At 32.6% G+C, this 23,748-nt stretch overlaps 2 protein-coding genes and 1 pseudogene across 2 annotated transcripts; all 3 read left to right on the plus strand.

Moving 5' to 3' along the window:
- Positions 1-3,458: 3,458 nt before the first annotated feature.
- Positions 3,459-5,946, plus strand: LOC149392238 (demethylepipodophyllotoxin synthase-like). Its single transcript, XM_089620361.1, has 2 exons — positions 3,459-3,871; positions 4,993-5,946. The coding sequence occupies exons 1-2, from the start codon at positions 3,476-3,478 to the stop codon at positions 5,614-5,616; spliced, it is 1,020 nt and encodes a 339-aa protein (XP_089476487.1). The 5' UTR covers positions 3,459-3,475; the 3' UTR covers positions 5,617-5,946.
- A 3,381-nt stretch (positions 5,947-9,327) lies between these two features.
- LOC149392239 (cytochrome P450 CYP82D47 pseudogene) lies at positions 9,328-11,480 on the plus strand (annotated as a pseudogene).
- A 9,172-nt stretch (positions 11,481-20,652) lies between these two features.
- LOC149392240 (cytochrome P450 CYP82D47-like) lies at positions 20,653-23,566 on the plus strand. Its single transcript, XM_089620441.1, has 2 exons — positions 20,653-21,634; positions 22,800-23,566. The coding sequence occupies exons 1-2, from the start codon at positions 20,690-20,692 to the stop codon at positions 23,421-23,423; spliced, it is 1,569 nt and encodes a 522-aa protein (XP_089476567.1). The 5' UTR covers positions 20,653-20,689; the 3' UTR covers positions 23,424-23,566.
- Positions 23,567-23,748: the final 182 nt, after the last annotated feature.

Here is a 23,748-nt window from a genome sequence, read left to right on the forward strand (position 1 = left end):
AAATTCGCGGATTCTATTTTTCTTTTCTTCAAATACATATATTCTAAAATACCATAAAACAATAAAACCATACTAGTCCTTATAAAAATAATTTGGTCAACAGTATAACAAAATAAGTGAATAAAAACTAAACTTTAAGCTTTGATCATGATAAATATTTAACTTGAAAATATTTTGACATTTACTTGAAAAATGGTATTTTAATACCAACTTAATAGAAAATAAATTATAATAAATTCGTTAATCAAGCTAAGAATAAAATGATACAATACTATAACATACTACTTAATCTATATTAAAACTTTATTTTAGAAAATTATATTAAATCTAATTTATCTTATGTTTAGCGGAAGTCTTTCTTACGTAGTTGCAACCATAACCCGATCCTCTTGCTATCGATGCCGCTGGTCCATACTCATCACTTAGCAGTAAATTGTTTACCTACAGCACATACGTAAAATTTTCGTGGAAATGAGCTATCGCTCAGCGAGAACAATATAAAACTCACAAAACAAGATGAGTGATGCAATGCATGAACAGGTTATTAGTATTTTCATTCTAAAGGTGAAATGGTCTTTCTTAACGTAAATCTTATCATATTTTATTCGGGGCTCCCCTAGAGTAGTCGTACCAATTTCAGTGTACACTTTGGAAACAAAGATATGGGGTTGCAAGGTCCCATACTTTGCTCCATCTTATAAACTTATAACATATGAAAAATTTCCCCATTTGGGCCCGTAAGTCGGCTCGGGAAATTCTCCTTGTAGACCTCCGTAACTCGAGGCGGTACGACTCTCTTACTTATCTTTTCACTTTGTTATTTAGGTGATATGCAAATATGACATGTAATATAAATAACCATCATACATAACATCAGACGTGACATGATCATAACTTAAAAAAAAAAAAATAACATGACATAGCTTACCAATATTGCATATGAAACATAACATAGGTCAACAAGAAAACATTAACTAGCTTCTCATACATCATACATAAATTTACTCAGCATAAAGACATGTGCAAACATCAACATACATAATGCCATATAAGTTTAAAAACATGTCATTATTACTCCATCATCATCATTTATCATATCATAACATATCATAAGCTAAAATTTATAAACGTCGACATGTAATCATCGCATAATATATATAACAACTCATAAATCATATCATCGTACTTAAGCATATCGTAACATGTATCACGTGGCTTATAACTATTAACAAAACCACATAATACTATCAAACAACCACGTCATGAATCGCAAAACTCATCATAATTTTATTTAAAACTAATATGTGCTGTAGTGAGATTGTTCTCACCTGAAGTTGAAAATTACGATATTTGATCGTGAACCGCTTAAATGCTCTACTCGGTTCAAAACCTCCGAAATGGTAAAAAGATTGCTCTCTAATTTTGTTAGATCACCAAAAACAAGAGAAAGGCTATTTGGTAAGTAGCATGTAGGGTTTTTATTTTTTTTCTTTCTTGTTTTCCTTATCAGAGATGAAAAATATGAAAACAAAGAGAAAGGGAGAGAGTTTTTGGTTGGAGAAAAAGTGACGAGAAAACTTCAGATTATTCTCTCATTTGTGATATTATTCAAAGTTTAAAAAATTTGAATAGATTGACTGATCGGTTGCGGGAAATTAGGGATCACTTCATGACTCCCATTAAGAATGAATTCAATCAATATTTATTGACGTAATATTGATACCTCTTCTACATAGCACGTATTGAATATATATAGGTAGTGAATTTTAAAACCAATTCTCTATAATCGTATAGTATAGAATTAGAAACCAAATCTTTGACTTTTCTTAACTTCAACATATACCTTTAATCTTCAAATAAAAACTATACATACATAGTTACACGTAATACATGCATATACTCACTGCATGCATATACATAGTTTTTTATTCTTTAGAAATCTTAATTGTGCCATAATATAATGTATTAAACCAAAACGTCAACTCTCAGACAAAAACTATATATTTTTACATACCAATTATAAATCAGGAAAATTACACTACTGAAAGTAAAACGTATTTATGACCTTATTTTGTAACGTAAGAAGGTATGCTATAACCAATATATGTATATATAAAACTAATATATACATATATCACATTATTAGACAACATAAAGCTTTGATATATATATATATATATATATATATATATATATATATATATATATATATATATACCACACACCATAATTCATCTTAATACAGATATGACATAAACTTGTTCAAGAATTATTATTTTTTTCCTGAGCAATATACCACACACCATAATTCATCTTAATACAGATATGACATAAACTTGTTCAAGAATTATTATTTTTTTCCTGAGCAATATACCACACACCATAATTCATCTTAATACAGATATGACATAAACTTGTTCAAGAATTATTATTTTTCCTGAGCAATATTTTGGGAATTAATTCTTTCATCTTTGTCTTGAGACAAAAATTATTCAAAACACCAAAAAGAAGAAAAGTATTATGTAACACATAACAAACGATTCAACTTTAAAAATATTTGTCACAAAACTTTTAACTCTTTCATGACTAATATTTTGGGGTTTCACACCTAATTTGGGAGGCTCTTTTCTTTTTTATGTTACTTTTTATATATAAAAATACTAAAAAAGAAAAAAAGTTCATATTGAAACTTTATTTCACAAATACTGATAAAAAAAAAAAAAATTTAAGGGTCGATTAGGAAAATAGCAACTTAAACCTTTGATATTACTAAATAGCTAACGTTTGGTAAATCTTAGATAAATAACCATTTTTATGTATTTAAAGACGTAGATCTTAGATCAATAGTCACTTCTATATATTAGGTCAGTCATTATTTACGGTTATTTACCTAATTAATATCAAATGTTGGCTATTTAGCAATGTCAAATGTTTAAATTAACTATTTTTCTAATTTTCTGAATTTTAATCTCGTAAATCGGACTGTTAAAACAGTTATTTTCAATACTATTTATATTTTTCTATTTAACATTTTATTTAGTTTTTTATTTATTTGTTTACAGTTACATTTGGAATATAAGGGTTTTGTTTATAGTTTCAATTTAAATATATGTATAATTATAGAAATTTTAGAAATTGATAATCTTTAAATGAACATAAAAAAATATACATGCAGAATGTTTTTTAACTATGTTCTTTTCTTCATTTTTTCATTACTGATTATTGTACGTTAGTCTAAAACTTTTAATAATTTACTCACTTAAAAAAAAAATGTATTGACAGAGTTAAAAAAAAATTAACAACACTTTTCACTTGCACTTTTTTTTCTTATAGTTATTTAACCGATGTTGAACAAATATTGACTATTCTATAAATTCATTAATTTTAATTGACTATTTAGCTAAAGAACTGATTCTACTGTAAAATGTCTTATTCCAAAAAATTTCCTTAGGTCACAAAAAACATTAGGCTGGACATGTCCGAGATCCCTGGGGTTTTGGTGGACATGAAGGACTGGTTAAGTGAATTGGCTCTAAACATTTCGATGAGGATGGTCGTGGGGAAGAGAGACGATGGAGATGAGCGGTTCAGGGAGGCAATCAGGGATTTTTTTAGGCTGGCAGGAACGTACGTCCTCGGAGATGCGATTCCGTGGCTAAGATGGTTGGATTTTGGGGGGTTCGAGAGAGACATGAAAAGGACGGGGAAAGAGTTGGACGAACTGGCTCAGGGATGGTTGGACGAGCATAAGAGAAGTAGAATTGAGAACGACTTCATGGGAGTCATGCTTTCGTTTCTTGACGACGATGACGATGGCTCCCAAGAGATTTCCAATTTTGATAATGATATAGTTAACAAGTCAACATGCTTGGTATGTACTCTTGATCCTAAATAATCCTCATTCTTTGTTGAATTCAACTTCTAACATTGATGCTGATTTGGAACAGGTTCTAGTCCTAGTTCCAAATTAGCATCGCTACTAAAAGTTGAATTCAAAGAAAGGAATTCCACTTTTATTAAGTAGAAGTTCCGTTTTTTAACGGAAGGAAGACTTCCGGTCATTTATAAGAAGTTTAATGGAAGTGAAATTTTTCTTTTGGTTCTTACGACATTATTCACGAAATTATGGAAATTTAAATTTAAAATATATGTTATTATCCTAAAAGAAAAAAAAATAGATGAACAATGTTGGAAAGATACTAGAATTTTCACTTCATGAATAACCATAATAGAATTTTTTTTATTATTATTATTCTGTCAATAGTGTTGAAACTAAAGAAATTTTAATTTGTTCTATTCCTATAGTCCAAGAGAAAAAAAAATAGCACCATAATTTTATTTTTATTTTTCTTTACAGAACCAAAATATTTAAAGGGTCTATTAGATATATAGTCTTATTTACAGTTTTGATTTTCTATTTAACCAACACTTGATAAATTTTTGGTAAATAGTCACTAAATATTTACACGCGTAAATTGATTGAAATGTTCAATCAGAATGTTTGTTATTTACCAAAAATTTAAAATTACAAAATATTGATTATTTATCTAAAATTTACTAATTAAAAATTATTTTAGTTTTAGTTGATTAATTTGCTAATTATTTGATATTTAAATTTTTTTTTAATTTTTCCGCCAGACTTTTTAAGGTCCTATGAATAGGATTTTCATTTCTCTCACATTTGTAATTTTCTTCCACCCCATGGCCCTACCACAGTACCACTTGATGGATCCATTATATATTCCTATCTTCAATGAATCTAGAGCAATTATAGGATAAAGCCAATGAAAAGTACAGGCACGTTACTTTCCATTGTCAGGGAATCAATATGGACGAATATATGCTATGTATTAAAAATATTATATATTAAATAAATATAATACGTGTTAATAATTTATCGTTTATCCTCTAGAGTATCATTAATTTCCACCGTGCAAATGATTCTACATATATATATTAGCTAATTTTGTTTTCCTGAACTACGTGACAAAGGGTCTGATTTTAGGAGGGACCGACACGATTACGGTGACCTTGATATGGGGTTTGGCTTTGCTTCTAAACAATCGAAACGCCCTAAGAAAAGTCCAGCAAGAACTGGACCAGCAAGTGGGTCGAGAGAGGCGAGTCAAGGAATCCGACTTGAAAAGCCTTGCCTATCTCCAAGCCGTCGTAAAAGAAACATTACGTTTATACCCTTCGGGACCGCTCTTAGTCCCTCGCCTTTCTTCCCAAGACACTACGATCGCCGGCTACCACGTCCCCAGAGGGACTCGTCTCCTGGTCAACGCTTCGAAGCTCCAACGAGACCCGAAAGTCTGGTCGGACCCCAACGAGTTTGCGCCGGAGCGATTCCTCGAGAGCGGCCGCGACGTCGACTTCGTGGGACAGAGCTTCGAGTTTATTCCGTTCGGGGCTGGCCGGAGAATCTGCCCGGGGATATCGTTTGCTATCCAAGTCACGCAGCTAGTTCTCGCTTCTTTGCTTCATGGGTTTGAAATCACGACGGTTTCTGATGAAGCGGTGGATATGGGCGAGACCACTGGGCTGTTGAACTTGAAAGCGTCTCCGCTCGAAGTCCTCGTCACACCACGCCTCGCTGCTAAACTTTATTACTGAGGCCACTCTATGAGTCAGCGCAACAACGCGCTACGTAAGAGGGTCCCACATCAGTGGTCTAAAAAAAAAGTTTGCAATGGAATCTTTTACGTAACGCATAGTAGAACGGTTAAACAGTGTTTTTTTTTTAAAAATAATTTTAAATCTCGGTTAAGTGCTTTGTCTTGTGTGGCCTAAATGGTCAGACGGTAGAATTGGTAATAGCTTATGGGGTTTTTTTTAGGAGTTTTATATTTATTCCTTCTTTTTTTGGTAACCGTTGAATTAATAAAGGAATTATTGTGTTTCAATACTCTGTATTTAATAGGTAAAAAAAAATTACTGCCTTTAGAGGTTTGTGGGAATTTGTTAAATATTAACTACGTATTGACTATATTATATGTTTAATTAGGCTAATTATCCATGGAACCTTTAAATATATAACTTTGTACGCATTTTTCTAGTTAATACACACTACTCATTTTTAATCTGCTAAAAAGATTTAGAATATATATTGTCCATATATCTCTTGGTGCCAGCTGAAATTCACTTATCAGTAAAATAAAATAAAAAGAATCTAAGCTGTATATAGCAGTTTTTTTAATTCAACTTATGCAAATCATACGTAATTTCCAGTCTATTTTTTTTGTATTATAAATTTTCAATATTTCTATTAGAATCTTGTTTAAGTTTTTTTTAATCATTGATGATAAATAGGGGAATCGCTTTGCTACTTAAAAATAGTGACAGTACGAGAAGTGTCCAACAAGAACTAGACGAACACATGAGCTGAAAAAGGCAAGTGAACGAAAATGACATAACGAACCTCCACTACCAGCTCCAAGCCACAATGAAATAGACGCTACGACTATACCCAACCGCACAAATTTTGGTCCCCGCGAGTCCTTCGATGACTGTATTCTCGATGGCTTCCACATTTATGCAGGAATGCGTCTCTTCGTCAATGCCTCATAGCTCGACCAAGACCCCAACGACTTGGTCAATCACCAGGAGGAGTTCAGGACCGAGAGGTTTCTTGCGATTTACGAGAGCATTGACGTGAAAGGTCGAAGTTTTGAACTGTGAAAGTATCATGGCGTCTCATCTCAAACCAATTGACAATGAGATGAATAACTCATGACCATTATAAACCTTATTAGTTCTCATTCTTTTTTTTTTACGTGAGATTCTTAACAGTCCCCTGATGGCTATTTACCAATTTTCTCATCATCTTGTGCCGTCGTTATCCGTTTGGGTTTAGTGGGCTCTGATACCTCCATGTGAAAATATCATGTGGTTTCATCTCGAAATCAATTGACAGTGAGAAGAGTAACTCATGACCCTTATAAACCTTATTAGTTCTCATTCTTTTTTCCATGTGAGATTTCTAACATGAGCTTACTCCATTTAGAGCCGTACACAGTGTTGGACTATCCAACCTCATCACTTGTTCGGCTGGCATTTTAGTCACACCTCACCTTTCTCCCCGTCACCTATTTAGAACTTTTTTTTTTTTTTTTATCAAAATCATTAATTCTTTTATTCCAAAATTATGAGCATAACATAAGAGTGTAAGAGAGAAATTTTTTAGTACCAAAATATCATTCATCATTAATCAACAATGTAGTCATATTGAAATGTTTTATTAACAATTTGACCAACATTTTGAAAGTTTTAGCTAAATAGTCCTGGTATATTATTAACCACTAATTTTTTACCCAAATACCCTTCCATTGTTGTCGCCTAATTTATTTTATTTATTTTCATAATTTAAAAAAAGAGCGTGATAATTAGAATCTTGCAGTTTAAATAACAACTTCCATCAAAATGAGAAAAAATCCCAGAAAAAAATCCTAAACAAAAGATGAAGACGGCTACTTATAACAATAATTAACGATTATTAACTACAAAAATAATGAAAAAAATCCTGAATGCAAAGAGAAAGACGGCCCATATTAAACATGATTATTGTGTTGTGCAGAAAACTAGATCATGGAAACCCAATAAATTATTTACAGCTATTACTAATTATTAATTACGCATTTTGAAAGAGAAAAAACCAGAACCATACAAACTCAACATATTAACACCAATTATTACCTAACAATAATTTAGTAATAAAAATCAGAAAATCTATTTTTTAAGAAAAAGAAAATAAATTCGATTACCTCTCCTAGCGAAGAAACAAATATGAATTGCAAAGAAACAAATAAAAAAAAACATATGACCAAGCCATGGAGTGAAGAGAGTGTGAGATATGGTCGTCGGTGTTTTGTTCTTTGTCTCTGCAAAAATGAATTTTACTTACAAAACCAAAAAACGTGAGAGAGAGAGAGAGCTTTAAGCAATGACTAACTTCTGTTTAGCCAAAAAGAAATCAATTATATTAGTTTATTAATGAAAACTAAATATATTATTTGAATTTGTTTGATTAAACGTTGCAGAAAGACATAATAAGTATTCATTCACGTTGATTCCCTTGCCACCTCGTCGATATGTGACTATTTAGTTAAAGTTATCAAAAATTTGGTTAAAATGAAATACACACGTTTGAAGTATATATCCTCTCGTTGTTATATTTTTCGATGCTAAAGAGCCATATTATAGCCATATTAACTACCATTTACATGATGCTGTAGAAGAATTAGGAAGGAAATATTGTATACATAGACACATACATATCTATATATATGTGTGTGTATATGTAGATGTATATGTATATGTATATGTATATGTATATATACGTCATACTATGCATCAGCAAGACAATCATATTTTGAAGTAGATAACTTTGACATATACTTGAAAACCGGACAAACAACTATTAATGTATCTATAGTGTTCTCAATTTACTTCTTTTCTAATTTTGGTACACATCAAGAAGACGATCGTAAGTTGAAGTTGATATTTGACGCATACTTGAAAATTAGCCAAACAGTTAACTATTAGTATTAACGTATCTAAAATATTCTCCATTTCTTTAATACTTTCTATTTTTGGTATACTTATGCATAGTGAAAGTATTTGCACATTAAAATTATTTTATGTGTGTTTTCGAATTTATTATTTTATTTTCAATTAATTTATTTAACTTATTTCAAACCATTTAACATTAATCTTTCAATTTATTTGTAACTACTACTTTAACTTAAAAGTACTGAAAACTAATAACCTTCGTATTTTTAAGTTAAACATTGCAACTCTATGTAATTTATATCCAAAATATATGCATACGTACACACAGCATTTTGAAGTTTCAATTGAAGAAAAATAAAAGCATATATTGTGTTAGATTCTAATTGCATGTAACAATAGAGTCATATTAAAATTTAGAGGAGTTGATAAAAATAAATGTTCCAATTTACAAAGAAATACAATGGGAATAAAACGTATTTCGCCTGCTATTGACATGAAATATGCACGTATCAGTGTGTTTGTGTGTGTTTGTACGGTGGACGGTGGATCCAACATGTGCGCAGCAAGGGGAAAAAGAGAAAAACTAAAAAGCGTTGGACATGTGTTACATGAGTTTGTGGCTCTTTTAGGGTCTAGGGTATGTAAGTACGTAGCTTAGTTATAAATTAGTGTGTGATTCATACAGAGTGTATATATATATATATATACGATCAAACGTAATGATATGATTCACGGCGATCATCCACATTTTTTTCTTTGAAGCATAAACCACATAAAGAAAATCTCAGCCGTATCGGAGCTCAAATAATTAAAGCCATGGAATATCTTCAGCAACTTCTAAACCCTAAACTTCATCCTCTCACAACAGCGATCATTATCTTATTACCTTTATTGCTGTTTCTCTATCACCACCTCTTTCGGAAACTAAAATCCCAAAAGTCAACACTGCCGCCACCGCCGGAGGCCAGTGGCGCACTGCCCATCATCGGCCATCTCCACCACTTGTGGGGCCCACAACCGGCCCACAAGACGTTGGGCCTCATGGCCGACAAACACGGCCCAATCTTCACCATCAGAGTTCACCAAACCCTGGTTGTGAGCAGCTGGGAGATCGCCAAAGAGTGCTTGACCACAAACGACAAGGTCTTCGCGGACCGGCCAAGATTCGTTGCCTCCGAGACTCTGTCGTACAACTTTGCATTGTTCGGGCTTAGTTCGTACGGTTCGTACTGGCGTCAGACCCGCAAGGTCGCCACGCTGGAGCTGCTCTCGAACCACCGGCTCGAGAATCTCCGCCACGTCAGGGAGTCGGAAGTCCAAACTGCGATGAGAGAGCTGTACGGTCACAACAAAATCGAAACCGAGATGAAGAAGTGGTTCGGGGACATAACTCTGAACTTAATGTTTCGGATGGTGGTCGGGGAGCGATATCTCGATGCCACGGCGACCGAGGATGGTGGCGGCGATCGGTGCCGGAAGGCTTTTACGGACTTCTTCGACTTCTTGGGGAGTTTCATTTTGTCCGATGCGGTTCCGTGGCTGAGGTGGCTGGATTTGGGGGGTCACGAAAAGGCCATGAAGGCGACAATGAAAACGCTCGACGGGTTGACTCAAAGATTGCTCGACAAGCACAAGAATAAGAAAAAAGAAGTGGATACAATATTTAATCGTGATTTCATGGATGTCATGCTTTCGATTCTGGATGGTGCAGAGTTTGGAGACTCCAGATATGATGCCAATACAATCATCAAAGCTACATCCCTGGTACGCTTATAGATCGTCATATATTATATGGATTGTGGATATATACTCTTTCCATCGACCTTTTAGCCAAAAACAAAAAAAATAAAAAAGTATAATAAAAAAAAATTATAGATGAAGCATATTAATCCACAAGTTAAAAGTCGGTTCTATTGGAGAATCATCAACCAGCAAAAACTACTTGTAAATTATTATATTAAGGCATATCATCTAAGGATTTAAAATACAGTTACTAATCAGTCTAACTTTCAGTTTTTCGGAGAATATATATATATATATATATATATATATATATATATATATATATATGTATATGTGTGTGTGTGTGTGTGTGTCCAAATCCCAGATACTCAATCTCCTCCAACCTTTGTCATAAACTTCACCCGAGCTCAGTTAGATCTAGTCAGCGAGTCAACCAAATAAAATAAAAAGTATTTTTTTTTTCCTTTTCCAGACGAGACAGTGTAAAATATATAGTACTGATTTGTGACTCTATGTATTAAATAGTGATCGTATAGTAATAACAAATTTACTTATTTAATAAGAACCCCATGTCTAATAATTATTTTATACAAACTTTGTAGCAAATAATTTTGGCTGCCACTGACACGACAACGGTTACAATGACGTGGATGCTGGCTCTACTCCTCAACAACCGCAAAACCCTAGTAAAGGTCCAACAAGAATTGGACGGTCAAGTGGGCAGAGAAAGACAAGTGAGAGAGTCGGACTTAAAGAACCTGGTCTACCTCCAAGCCGTGGTCAAAGAAACCCTACGCTTATACCCGGCTGCCCCACTCTTAGTCCCGCACGAGTCCAGCGAGGACTGCACTGTCGCTGGTCACCACATACCGGCACGAACTCGCCTCCTCGTCAACATCTCAAGGTTCCAACGAGATCCGAACGTGTGGGCCGAGCCCAGCGAGTTCAGGCCCGAGCGATTCCTCACTGGAGAAGGGAAGAGCTTCGACGTGCGGGGCCAGAACTTCGAGCTCATTCCATTTGGCAGCGGAAGAAGGATGTGTCCAGGCATCTCGTTCGCACTTCAGGTGACTCAGCTCTCCCTTGCTGCCTTGCTTCATGGCTTCGAAATCACGACTCCGCGGGACGAGGCGGTGGACATGACCGAGTCAGCTGGATGGACTAACCTCAAAGCATCTCCGCTCAATGTTCTTCTCAGTCCACGTCTCCCTTCCGAGGCCTATTGATATATATTCACAAACGCAGTGCTCGTTTGTAAAATCAAACAAAATAAGTCAATTTATTTATTTTAATTTTTTTAAATAAATATAAATTATTGTTGCTACATGGAGAGTTTGGCGTTTTAGTTCAAGCAATTCTCTTGTCCCTCCTCGCATCACACAGAACATTATTCATCTCTTTATGTCAGGATACGACGTCGTTTCGCTGACAGCTTTTTAACTGGTCACGGTGGATGTGCGTCATCTGTCTCTGTTTCGGATCAGAGGACATTCCTTTTGTTTGTCTCATATAAAAGAGAATGTCTCACCCTTGGTAGGGTTACACACTACGGCGCCGAAACCCTTTTGAAGAAAAATGTGTGTATTTTGTTATCTAATGTTTGTGTCTTTCCGGCGAGAACAAACCTAGCATTTACAGTGGTTGCTGTTGGTTGATATACATTAATACACTGAGAGAGTGTTAGAGTGAAAAGTGAGGGGAGCTCAAGTATAAGGGGAGCCTAGATTGGTGACTACCTAGAATAGTTTGGAGTTAGGAATAGTGGAAGGTTATCATCCATTTGTATTCCGTTGTTGTACTAAAACTACTGTCTATTTTCACCGAGATTCATATCCCCTAGAGTAGACAGTTGAGACCGAACTGAGTTATCATTCTTGGTGTCTTTTACTTGTCATTGTTTACTTGTTGTCTATTGTTTTGTTGTCTTTGCGGTTGTTCTTACACCTTTTAACAACACCTAACAAGTTATCTTATTCAGTAAATCTGGACTATCAATTTTTAATTAAATAAAATGAAGACATGTCTTTTTTTAAGTTGAGGGACTCTAAAAGAGATACCAAATGAGAATAGAGGATCCGAGTTCTCATTTATGTTTTTCTACTGTGATCATTATGAGGTCATTACAGTTGAATTAGTATGCGGATAAACCTGGGCTTATGGTATGGAAGAAGTATGGAAATTTCTTCCTTCCGGTCTTGATATTCGAGCGGAAGGATTCCTTCCGTAGGAAAGTGTGAGTGGAAGGATTTCCTTCCAGTGGATGAGCGGAAGTTGACTTCCACCAGTGGAAATGATTTCTTCCGTACGTATAATTAAGCTTTATTTTTTATGTTTTATTTAAAAAAAAAAAATTTATGAACCGTTGGATTTGAGGCAATTGCAAATCCAACGGCTCTAAATTGTGCCAGAAATGAATATATTATGACTGGAAGAAAATTTATTTCCATATACATGGAATGAGAATTCCATTTCCAAATCCAGTGGAATTCCGGTCAACATTGGAAGGAATAATTCCTTCCGGTCAAACTCGGAATTCCATGCCTCATGGAAATGGAAATGTATTTCCTTCCACATGCCCAGGTCTATATGCGGAGTTGCGGAGTCTGGAATTGGAGTAACAAGCAAATTTATTGAGGGGAAGAAAGTTCAAAAAAATAACAAAAGCCAATTTATAAATTATTTTATAAAACACAAAAACTAGTGCGATTAATTTTGATTATTTAATTTTCGGGGAGGCACGTGTCCCTTAAACAAAGGCTCGGCCAAATGATGACTACGCGTTAAATTGCTGTTTTAAAATATACTCGATGATTTTCAATAAAGTATTGGTATAAATAAAACAATATTTTATTTCAGGCTTATATATTATAGAGGAAACTAAAAAAGTTACTATTTTGCTAATAGATTTTTTCCAATTCGCTATTTTGTTACTAGATTCGTAATAAGTTATATTTATCAACCAAATGTTCAACAATTATTAAGAGTATTTTAAACAAAAAGTATGAACGAATCTTAGATTTCTCAAAATTCAAAAGTGAACGAAATTTTGTCGACATTTCGGTCTCAAGATCTCGTCCAAAGCGACATTCAGCTCCAATGGGTTAGCCATCGACAATTGACGCCTCACGATTACATATGTCAAGGATTGGGATCAGTAGCATTCCAAAGCTCACATGGTTGATGCGAGCATAGTACGTAAGTTTTTGGGATTATTCTAGTAGTATGACTAGGTTGGATTGTTTTTCCCGTTACCTAATCTTATGTTTTTTTTTTCTCGATTTTTATGACAAATGATTTAAATCAAAATACTAAATTACCCCTATCAAATATTTTACTCTTCTATTTTTTTCATATTTATCGTATTTTTCTCGTTTCTCTCTCCACGTATTTGTTTATAATTTTTAATTGCAATTAATAACCCTAAATAATTTATTGACAAATATTAACGGTTATTAACTACATGGTTTAAGAAGAAAAGTTAGAAACCCGTAAATTCATTAACACTTATTAATTATAAGCAATTAAAATGAATTTTGTTTAAAATAAGAATTAAGATCATTACTACTATTAAAGTTCCACTGCGATTAGAGGATTTGTGGTTTGTTTTTTTAGAGAAGATGATAATTTTACTTTAGTTTATCTTTTGCATTTAAGTTTCTAAGCCTTGTTGATGACTTAGTCATTTATTGGGTTCTTAGTTCGAGGTTTTGTTGGACTTTTGGCAGTGCAAACACTCCAATTCTATAATCGAATCATTGTTGTTTTGAGATATCATTTTATCTTGTTAAGAGATATAAAATATTTTTTTCTCTTGAATTTCATACCCATTATCTATTAAAAGCCCGGGTAACTTATATATATATATATATATATATATATATATATATATCATCACTATTATTATTAAGCTGTAAAGTGTTAACAATAACTTGGTCACAGAATAAAAATATATTAACAATATCTAAAAAATAAAATATGTTAGCAATAAATATATATATTTAATAAATTTTCCATGTTATATATATATATATATATATATATATATATATATATATATATCAATTTAATATGAGAATCTCACACATACCTCGTTTGATGGTCCTGAGTTCAAGTCTCATAGACTGCAGAAATACATGACCTTTAGAATTTATCCTAAATCATGCAATATTGGTAAATAGTGGCACATGCGCTTGCATTGCTAATATATCTTATAATATTGGCCAATATTGTCACTTCTTTTTTAAAGACCATAACCAACTAATAACATCAAATTGCTGCAACTTTTATACTAAATTAATGCAACTATCACATCAAACAGTATTTTCATTCCAACCCACGACATTACTTCATAGTAATTGCGTATCAACCCCTCGATTACTTTTTTTTATATATAAATAGTAATCTTATAAATATTATATTATTTTTTTCTATATCAACAATATCAAATTAATTTATAATAATATTAAATATTATGTTAATATCACAAAAGTAATACATAAATAAAAATCACCTTGAAAAAAAAAACATGTCTTATTCATAGGTTTTACATTAACATTATTTTTCATGAGTAAACTTAAATGCTAAAAATAAATTAAAGCAAAAAAAATAAAGAATAATACTTTTGTTCAAGTAATTTAAATTTGTGTTTTATATGATTATGCATGCACTTATATTTTGTTTTGTCTATAATGCCGTGTGTGTTAAGTTTAATTTTTATTCGAAATATATTTGTATTTTTATTAGTGTATTTGTGTGGTATTGTATTTAGTGTGTATTGTGTTTCATTAATGTTTATGTACTTTATTAATGTTATATTATTTACCCTTTTTTAATTAATGATATGTAATTTATTTTTATAAATGATTTAAATTACGGTCAAAATAAAAAAAAAAAAATTTGAGGATGTATTTGCAAATAAAAATTGTGTTACACCAATTTGGTGTAGATGAATAGTTTCACATTAAATTTGGTGTGAAATTATTTGTTACATCAAATTTTACATTAATTTGATGTAATTTAATGTGGGTTGGAATGATCTTCATATTAAATGTGTCACTTCTCACGCTAATTTGACATGGGTTTGAGATGAGCTAAGAGAATTATAAACTTTAGTTATAAATTCTAAATATTAATTATAGAAATGATAATGTGGTTAGTTTTTTTATTATTATTATTTTTTTTTAGTGACAAGGATAAGGCGGTTCCCACAATTTGCTATGAGCCTATAAGGTAGAGCCATCTCAACCGAAGCTCCTACCACATGGACACTCCGCTGTGTGTATATGTCCACTTGACAACTCGCTGAAGAGCTTGGGACCCACAATCCACAAGTCAACATGCTGCGTAATTTGTTTGTGTGTGCGACTTGATGCAGAGACAGTCAAAACAAGAAAAAGGACTAAATAATAAGACAAAGTACGTGGGTCCCACTTAGTTTTGTTTTTTGTTTTTTTTTGCTGTGTCACACAGAGCAACTGGTCATACCGGCTTCCTCTGTGTTTTTTTGCCACGTGTTAGCTGGGTAACTTTGGCCAGTTTTTTGAATATTTTTTCTTAAAAAAATCCATTCGGATGATGTGTCGTGTGAACAATTCGAGTTCTAAATAATCCCTATCTGTATTACGTAAATTTGAATATTTACGTAAATTTGATAATGTTAATAAAAATGCATGACTATTTACTTACAGTAAACTAAAAATTGAGTACATAAAATTTTATTATGTATACAAAATGCAGGAAGATTTTATTATGTTTATAAGACTATAAATATATAACTATATATATTAGTAAATTTGGCCATGCAATTTTTTTTGGCATAAAAATAGATAAATATTTTATACCTTAAATTATACAAATGTTGTGTGATTTGCTAGATTGAAATTTTAAATTTAATGGTAGTGACGTTGTCAATTAAAAATATATATAGTTGAGCTATAATATATATCGTTATGGGCTAGTTCAAAATTTTATATTCTATGGATAAAATTTTAGTTTCAGTCTATATTATAGTTACATTGGTAATAAAAAAAAGCTATAATAAAAATCATAGTGACCTTTCTTTAAATTAGATGATTCCTTCAATAAATAAAAATAACAAATATTTAACGATATAAGCCACAAAAACATAAGCATTTGCATTTTACTAAAAATTATTTACACATATTTACTAAAAATGTACTCTGCGTAAATAAATACGTGGCTATTTAATAAAAATTAACAAAACGTTGACTATTTAGAAATTTCGAACATTTCATATTGCTATATAGTCACTAAACCTTCAAAATAACGATAATCAGATAAGTTTTATTAGAATTTTAATAAAAAAAAATATAAGAAAAATAAAATGTTGAATAGGGTAATGTTCTGTAAAGATCCACTAAAATATATATCTGCTATATTTATCGAAATAATAGATACTTTTTTAATCAAAATCAGTATTAAGTTTTTCAGTGTTGCTACGAGGATTTTTTTTTTATTGGTAATAGAAATTTGAATTGTAGATATCCATCTTACTTTTATTTTTTTGTTCTTGCGAATAATTAAAGTTATTTGATATATATATATATATATATATATATATATATATATATATATATATATATATACATTGATTAAGAGAAATGATATTAAACCTCAAACTGTTTTAAATGCACCCCAAAAAAAAATGCTTCATCAATTTGTTCCCCATAAATCATGATCAGCTTATATATATATATATATATATATATATATATATATATATATATATATATATATATATATATATATATATATATATACATTGATTAAGAGAAATGATATTAAACCTCAAACTGTTTTAAATGCACCCCAAAAAAAAATGCTTCATCAATTTGTTCCCCATAAATCATGATCAGCTTCAATCGGGGAGAAAGTAACATTTTTCAACATTTCATTGCATAAAAATAAAACAAAAGCAAATCATTATCTCACATGAAATTCATTAGCATATATGATCAGTCGTCAATTTGTTACAATATTCTCCTTGTGGTTTTATGACGTATTATTAAAAGAAAAGTCATAGTCCGAGAATCCGGAGAAGAATTAGTCGAGCTTTTGAGTGAGTGTGTCATTTACATTATATAGCCAAATAGAACTTAAAGTTTTGCAAAATAGTCATAGTTTGTCAACTATAAGTAAACTAGCCAAAATAAGATTAATCTAGGCTGAATTAAATTTAATCCCAATGAACTATAAAGACAAAATGTAAGTTTTATGAAGGCTGTATTAAAATTAATCGAGGCAAAGTCGCAGTACTCTCAACTGGCTATTTTGCTATACCTAATGAAACTATGACTATTTTGCAAAAATTATAGTTTGAATTGGCTACTTCATATCATTTTTCCTAAAATAGCTAACTTAAATATTTGACATTGTTAAATAATCAACGTTTAGTAAATCTTATGTAAATAGCCACTTTCATAGGTAAATAGCCAATGTTTGATATATGAAAATGACTATTTACTTAGGATTTAAGTCTGAAAGTGGTTATTTACCTAAAATTTACCAAACATGAGCTATTTAGCAATGTCAAATGTTTAATTTGAATATTTGATATTATATATATATATATATATATATATATATATATATATATATATATCGGTTTAATTTGTCACATACGTGTTGTTGCGTTTTGTTTTTTTCAAAGCCTTTCCTGTTTGCAATGATAATAGAGATGATAATAGACAATTAAAAATTATTTTTATGATACTCTTATAAATAATTATAATATCAAATATTAACTAAATTGGATCATATTTAATATAATATATATTTTTTATTTGAGAAAAGCTTCAATTTTATCGGGCTTTCATCAAACAAATCCAATGCTCATGTACTAAGTGTAAACACTTACCACAAGCTTCTCTAGACTTTGTGGGCTGATTTAAATGCTATTCTAAAAGCCCATTTAAATCCAACTGATATTTCTCGATGTTACTTAACTGTTAATAACTTCTTTTTTGTAAAACTTCTTTTAACATAATCGAAGATTATTATAGTTAAAAATGTGTTTGTGAGCTCTAAGTCAAATCTCATATTTACTAAAAGAGTCAACTAGGGGACGATGAACCTAATAACTCAAAGCTAGATGAAAACGAGCGATAGCGTAGACACTGTTACCTCTCTTACTTTTGTTTCATCAAATTTTGGTGATATTCCACTAAAATTCCAACGCTGAACCTATTGAAATTATCATAATTATATTTACTCGATCATTTATATTAAGTGTCCATTGATATTACCAGTATGTATAGTCTACCATCCAGGTTTAGCTTGTAACACAAAATGGTCAAATATACCGTTATACACTCGAGTCACATATGATCTCTGAGTTCTACCGATTCTCTAGTAAAAGATTCATTTGTCACTCATAGTGTAAAGGTGCGCCCAATCTAACAGTTTTGGAATCGACTATTTGGTGAGCGAACATTGATTTTCTTTATTAAGAATTGGATTCCACTTTTCATTCACTGATTATACTATGATCTATAAGCACCTTATGTAATCGTAAATAAATGAATTAAAGAGTAGAGTATATACAACCCTGAATTTTAGGAGTACATCAAAATTTAGATTTATCTATACGGTGGTCATCTGTTGTGATTGCAATAGATCTAATCGCAATGGTTGAGATTTCCACACAAGTTTCCTTTGTTATTCTGTTTTGTCTACATTGTTCAGATGTGCCAAACAGACCCTGAGATTTATGCAATGAGATAAGAGTTAGAGCTGGTTTTTGCTTCTTGCTCAGGAAAATCTAGACTTTTGTTCATGGGAAACGTTGACCCACCACCATATAAAAATAGATTTGCATAGGTATTCTCACATGATGGCTCACCGATACGTATCCTCGCCGCTTGACTATAATATCTATCAGACAAAAATAAGTGTTCCACCTAGAGTATTTTATAATAATTTTGAAGAATGAGAACATAAATATATCGAACTTTCATTTAACTCAATGAGATAAGAGTTAGTGCTGGTTTTTGCTTCTTGCTCAGGAAAATCTAGCTGTACACTTTTGTTCATGGGAAACGTTGACCCACGGCACCACATAAAAATAGATTTGCATTGGTATTCTCAAATGATGGCTCACCGATACGTATCCTCGCCGCTTGACTAATATCTATCAGACAAAAATAAGTGTTCCACCTAGAGTATTTTATAATAATTGTGAAGATGTGAACATAAATATATCGAACTTTCATTTATAACTCACATTATTTAAATATTTAATTGTCTCTATTTGTAAAAAAAATTTTGCAAAGGATATAGCCCAGATATCAGTAAAAAATTTGTGTGATGGCTCACCGATACGTATCCTCGCATGATGGCTCACCGATACGTATCCTCGCCGCTTGACTAATATCTATCAGACAAAAATAAGTGTTCCACCTAGAGTATTTTATAATAATTTTGAAGAATGAGAACATAAATATATCGAACTTTCATTTAACTCACATTATTTAAATATTTAATTGTCTCTATTTGTAAAAAAAAAATTTGCAAAGGATATAGTCCAGATATCAGTACAAATTTGTGTGATTCATACTTCATACGATCTCTTTCCATTTCTCTTTTTATTGTCTTTATCAGCTTTTATTTTCTTAAAATAAAATAACCATAATTTTTCTCCGTCATGATGAAAGGTTATTTATATAATTTGCGTGGCTCATATTTAAAAAAAATAGAAATAAATGTTTTGCTCTCTCAAATATAGCATATGCATTTTGCTTTGAGCTTGTTTTAATTATTAGAAAATTAAGCAAAAAGTTTTCAATAAAAAATCTAATAAATAATAAATCATATACATAACTCTCTCATTAATTCATAATAAAATAGCAAAAAAAATATTATTTTATTGTGCGGTATAAGCCTTATAACTTATGAGTCTGTTAGTGACATTATTTAATGTAAATTCATTTTTTTTTATCATAAATCAATAATTGTTTACAGCTTACAAATTTTATTTCGTAAATGTTAATTGTAAAATACTAGATAGCCATATTAATTACCATTTACGTAATGCTGAAAAGAATTATGATTATATATATATAATTATACGTCATTCAGCAAGATTTCATATTTTGAATAATTTGACATATACTTGAAATCTGTTCTAAGTTTCTTTTATTCCTTCTAATTTTTTTATACATCAGGAAGTTATCCTTTGACACATACTTGAAAACTAGCCGAACACTCAACTATTAGCGTATCTATAATGTTCTCGATTTCTATTATTTTCTTGGTTATAAGTTCTTACACACGCAATTAACAATACGTACGGCCTACAACAGCATGTTAATACTATATATTACTATATATACGAGCAACGTATATGATATGACTCAAACAAACATTTTGCGCTTTGAAGCATAATCCCAGCCGTATCGGAGCTCAAATTATTAAAGCCATGGAATATCTTCAGCAACTTCTTACCCCGAAAATTCATCCTCTCGCAACAGCGATCATTATCTTACCTTTATTACTGTTTCTCTATCACCACATCCTTCGGAAACTAAAATCCAGAAAGTCACCACCGGAGGCTGGCGGCGCTCTGCCCATCATCGGCCATCTCCACCACTTGGGGGGCCCACAACCGGCCCACAAGGCGTTGAGCCTCATGGCCGACAAACACGGCCCAATCTTCACCGTTAGAATCGGAGTTCACCGAACCCTTGTGGTGAGCAGCTGGGAGATCGCCAAAGAGTGTTTCACCACAAACGACAAGGTCTTCGCGAACCGGCCAAGATCCGTCGCCTCCGAGACTCTGACGTACGACTTTGCCTTGTTCGGGCTTAGTCCGTACGGTCCATTCTGGCGTCAGACTCGCAAGGTCGCCACACTCGAGCTGCTCTCGAACCACCGGCTCGAGAGCCTCCGCCACGTCAGGGAATCCGAGGTCAGAACCGCGACGAGAGAGCTTTACAGTAACAACAAAAGCGAAACCGAGATGAAGAAGTGGTTCGGGGATGTAACGCTGAACATGGTGTTTCGGATGGTGTATGGGGAGCGATATCTCGATGCCACGGCGAGCGAGGACGGCGGCGGCGATCGGTACCGGAAGGCTTTGAGGGATTTCTTCAACTTCATTGGGGGTTTTATTTTGTCCGATGCGGTTCCGTGGCTGAGATGGTTGGATTTGGGTGGTCACGAGAAGGCCATGAAAGCTACGATGAGAACGCTCGACGGGTTGGCTCAGAGAATTCTCGACGAGCACAAGAAGAGGAAGAAAGAAATGGATACTAATATTTCATCCAATCGTGATTTCATGGATGTCATGCTTTCGATTCTTGATGGTGCGGAGTTCGGAGATTCCAGATATGATGCGGATACAATCATCAAAGCTACGTCCCTGGTACGTATATATACATGATATTTTATTGATCGTCATATACTGTGTTGATTGTGGATACATACTCTTTTGACATTTTAAACAAAAAAAAAAACTTTATAGATAAAATCGGTTCTTGTAGAACCTAGCCACTATTTATAATTATTATATTAAGGCATATCATCCAAGTGTTCGAAATGTCATTTTTAAAGCCATTTCGAACTTATTGATTTACGAAAAATCGACACATCGACGGAAAACTGAACGGAAAAAATGTGAAAAATGACAACTTAAATACCATTTTCAAATGCCGTTTTTCATGAAGAACCGACATGTCGATGAAAAACCGAACATAAATAATGTTACAAAATATGTTATATATGTACATATATATACATATATATATCTTTCAAATTCTAAGATTGTAATATACACACTATATTAAAGTTATAACAATATTTATACATATAGTACTATGTATTTTTTTTAAATATGTTTATCTAATTTATTTAATTTATTAATACATAAAAAAATATCTGTGTTAATAAAGATCTGGTTTGGTAAAGATTTGATTTTAATAAACATTTTTTATTATATTAGAATGTCCTTTTGATATATTTTTTTTATATTTGTTGGTGGTCATTTTCTTAATGGAGTCTTTATTGCCATGACAAAACAAAAAGATCAAGAAGCTTCTATATGTCTTTGCCACATATCACTCAGCTATTGGGTCTCACAATCCTTGATACACGTCCATCACTCCATCTCAATAATTACACTCTTAACTAATTTGTTTATTTAAAGTCTTTTTTGTTCCTTCACTCGGTAGCATTATTATACCTAAGTCACATGTGTCCCATCTTGACACGAGTCGCTTCCACAAATCTTGACCATGATTAAGTCTATAAAACTTAATTAGCATTCAGAAAATCCATGTGTATAAAAAAAAATTAGGAATCTCAAGCTTCCCAAGCTCGGCCGAAAGAGCTTTGCCACTGACAATAATGAACATGGGCTCGTCCGAGAATAAAAAAGAATATGAAATTCTCAATCTCCTCTAAAGCTATGTTGGATCTACCCCGCTAATCAACCAAAAAAAATACTTGATTAAAAACTGCATGTATTAAACAGTGATATTTATTTAGTAAGAACCCCATGTCTAATAATAAAATCTATATAACTTTTGCAGCAAATGATTTTGGCGGCCAGTGACACGACAACGATTACAATGACATGGGCTTTGGCTTTACTCCTGAACAATCGCGAAGCCCTTAGGAAGGTCCATCAAGAACTAGACGAGCAAGTGGGAAGAGAAAGACAAGTGAGAGAGTCGGACATAAAAAACCTTGTCTACCTCCAAGCCATTGTCAAAGAAACCCTACGACTATACCCTGCCGGTCCGCTCTCAGTACCGCACGAGTCCATGGAGGATTGCACCATCGCCGGCAACCACATACCTGCACGAACTCGCCTCCTCGTCAACCTCTCGAAGCTCCAACGAGACCCGAGCGTGTGGGCCGAGCCTGACGAGTTTCAGCCCGAGCGGTTCCTCAGTGGAGAAGGGAAGAGTTTCGACGTGCGTGGCCAGAACTTCGAGCTCATTCCATTTGGCAGCGGAAGAAGGATGTGTCCAGGCATCTCGTTCGCGCTTCAGGTGACTCATCTCTCCCTCGCCGCCTTGCTTCATGGCTTCGAAATCACAACTCCGCGGGACGAGGCCGTAGACATGACCGAGTCAGCTGGGTTGACTAACCTCAAAGCCTCTCCACTCAATGTTCTTCTCACTCCACGTCTCCCTTCCGAGGCCTATTGAAATTTCTATTTTAAAGATCCATTGTATTGTTCGTTTACAATTTTCTATTGCAATCATTATGAAGTCAGTACTACTCAATTACTATGTTATTACCAAATATTAAAATAAGGATACCGATAATCGAAGTTTTACTTTTATTGATGTATCGAATACTGATTAATATATCAATTCGTATCTTATAACATTTACAACTAAACAATTTTTTTAGATAAATTTTCTTATATAATTTTAAATTAAAAATATAAAAAATTAATAAATTTTCTTAGATAAAACTTAATAATTTTCTAAAGTTGAAAGCTATGTGACTCGGCCATTGGCTATGAGA

Source organism: Urtica dioica, chromosome 7, assembly GCF_054948205.1.
Source record: "Urtica dioica subsp. dioica isolate 48M chromosome 7, U.dioica_male_clone48M_v1_H2, whole genome shotgun sequence".
Lineage (NCBI taxonomy): Eukaryota > Viridiplantae > Streptophyta > Magnoliopsida > Rosales > Urticaceae > Urtica > Urtica dioica.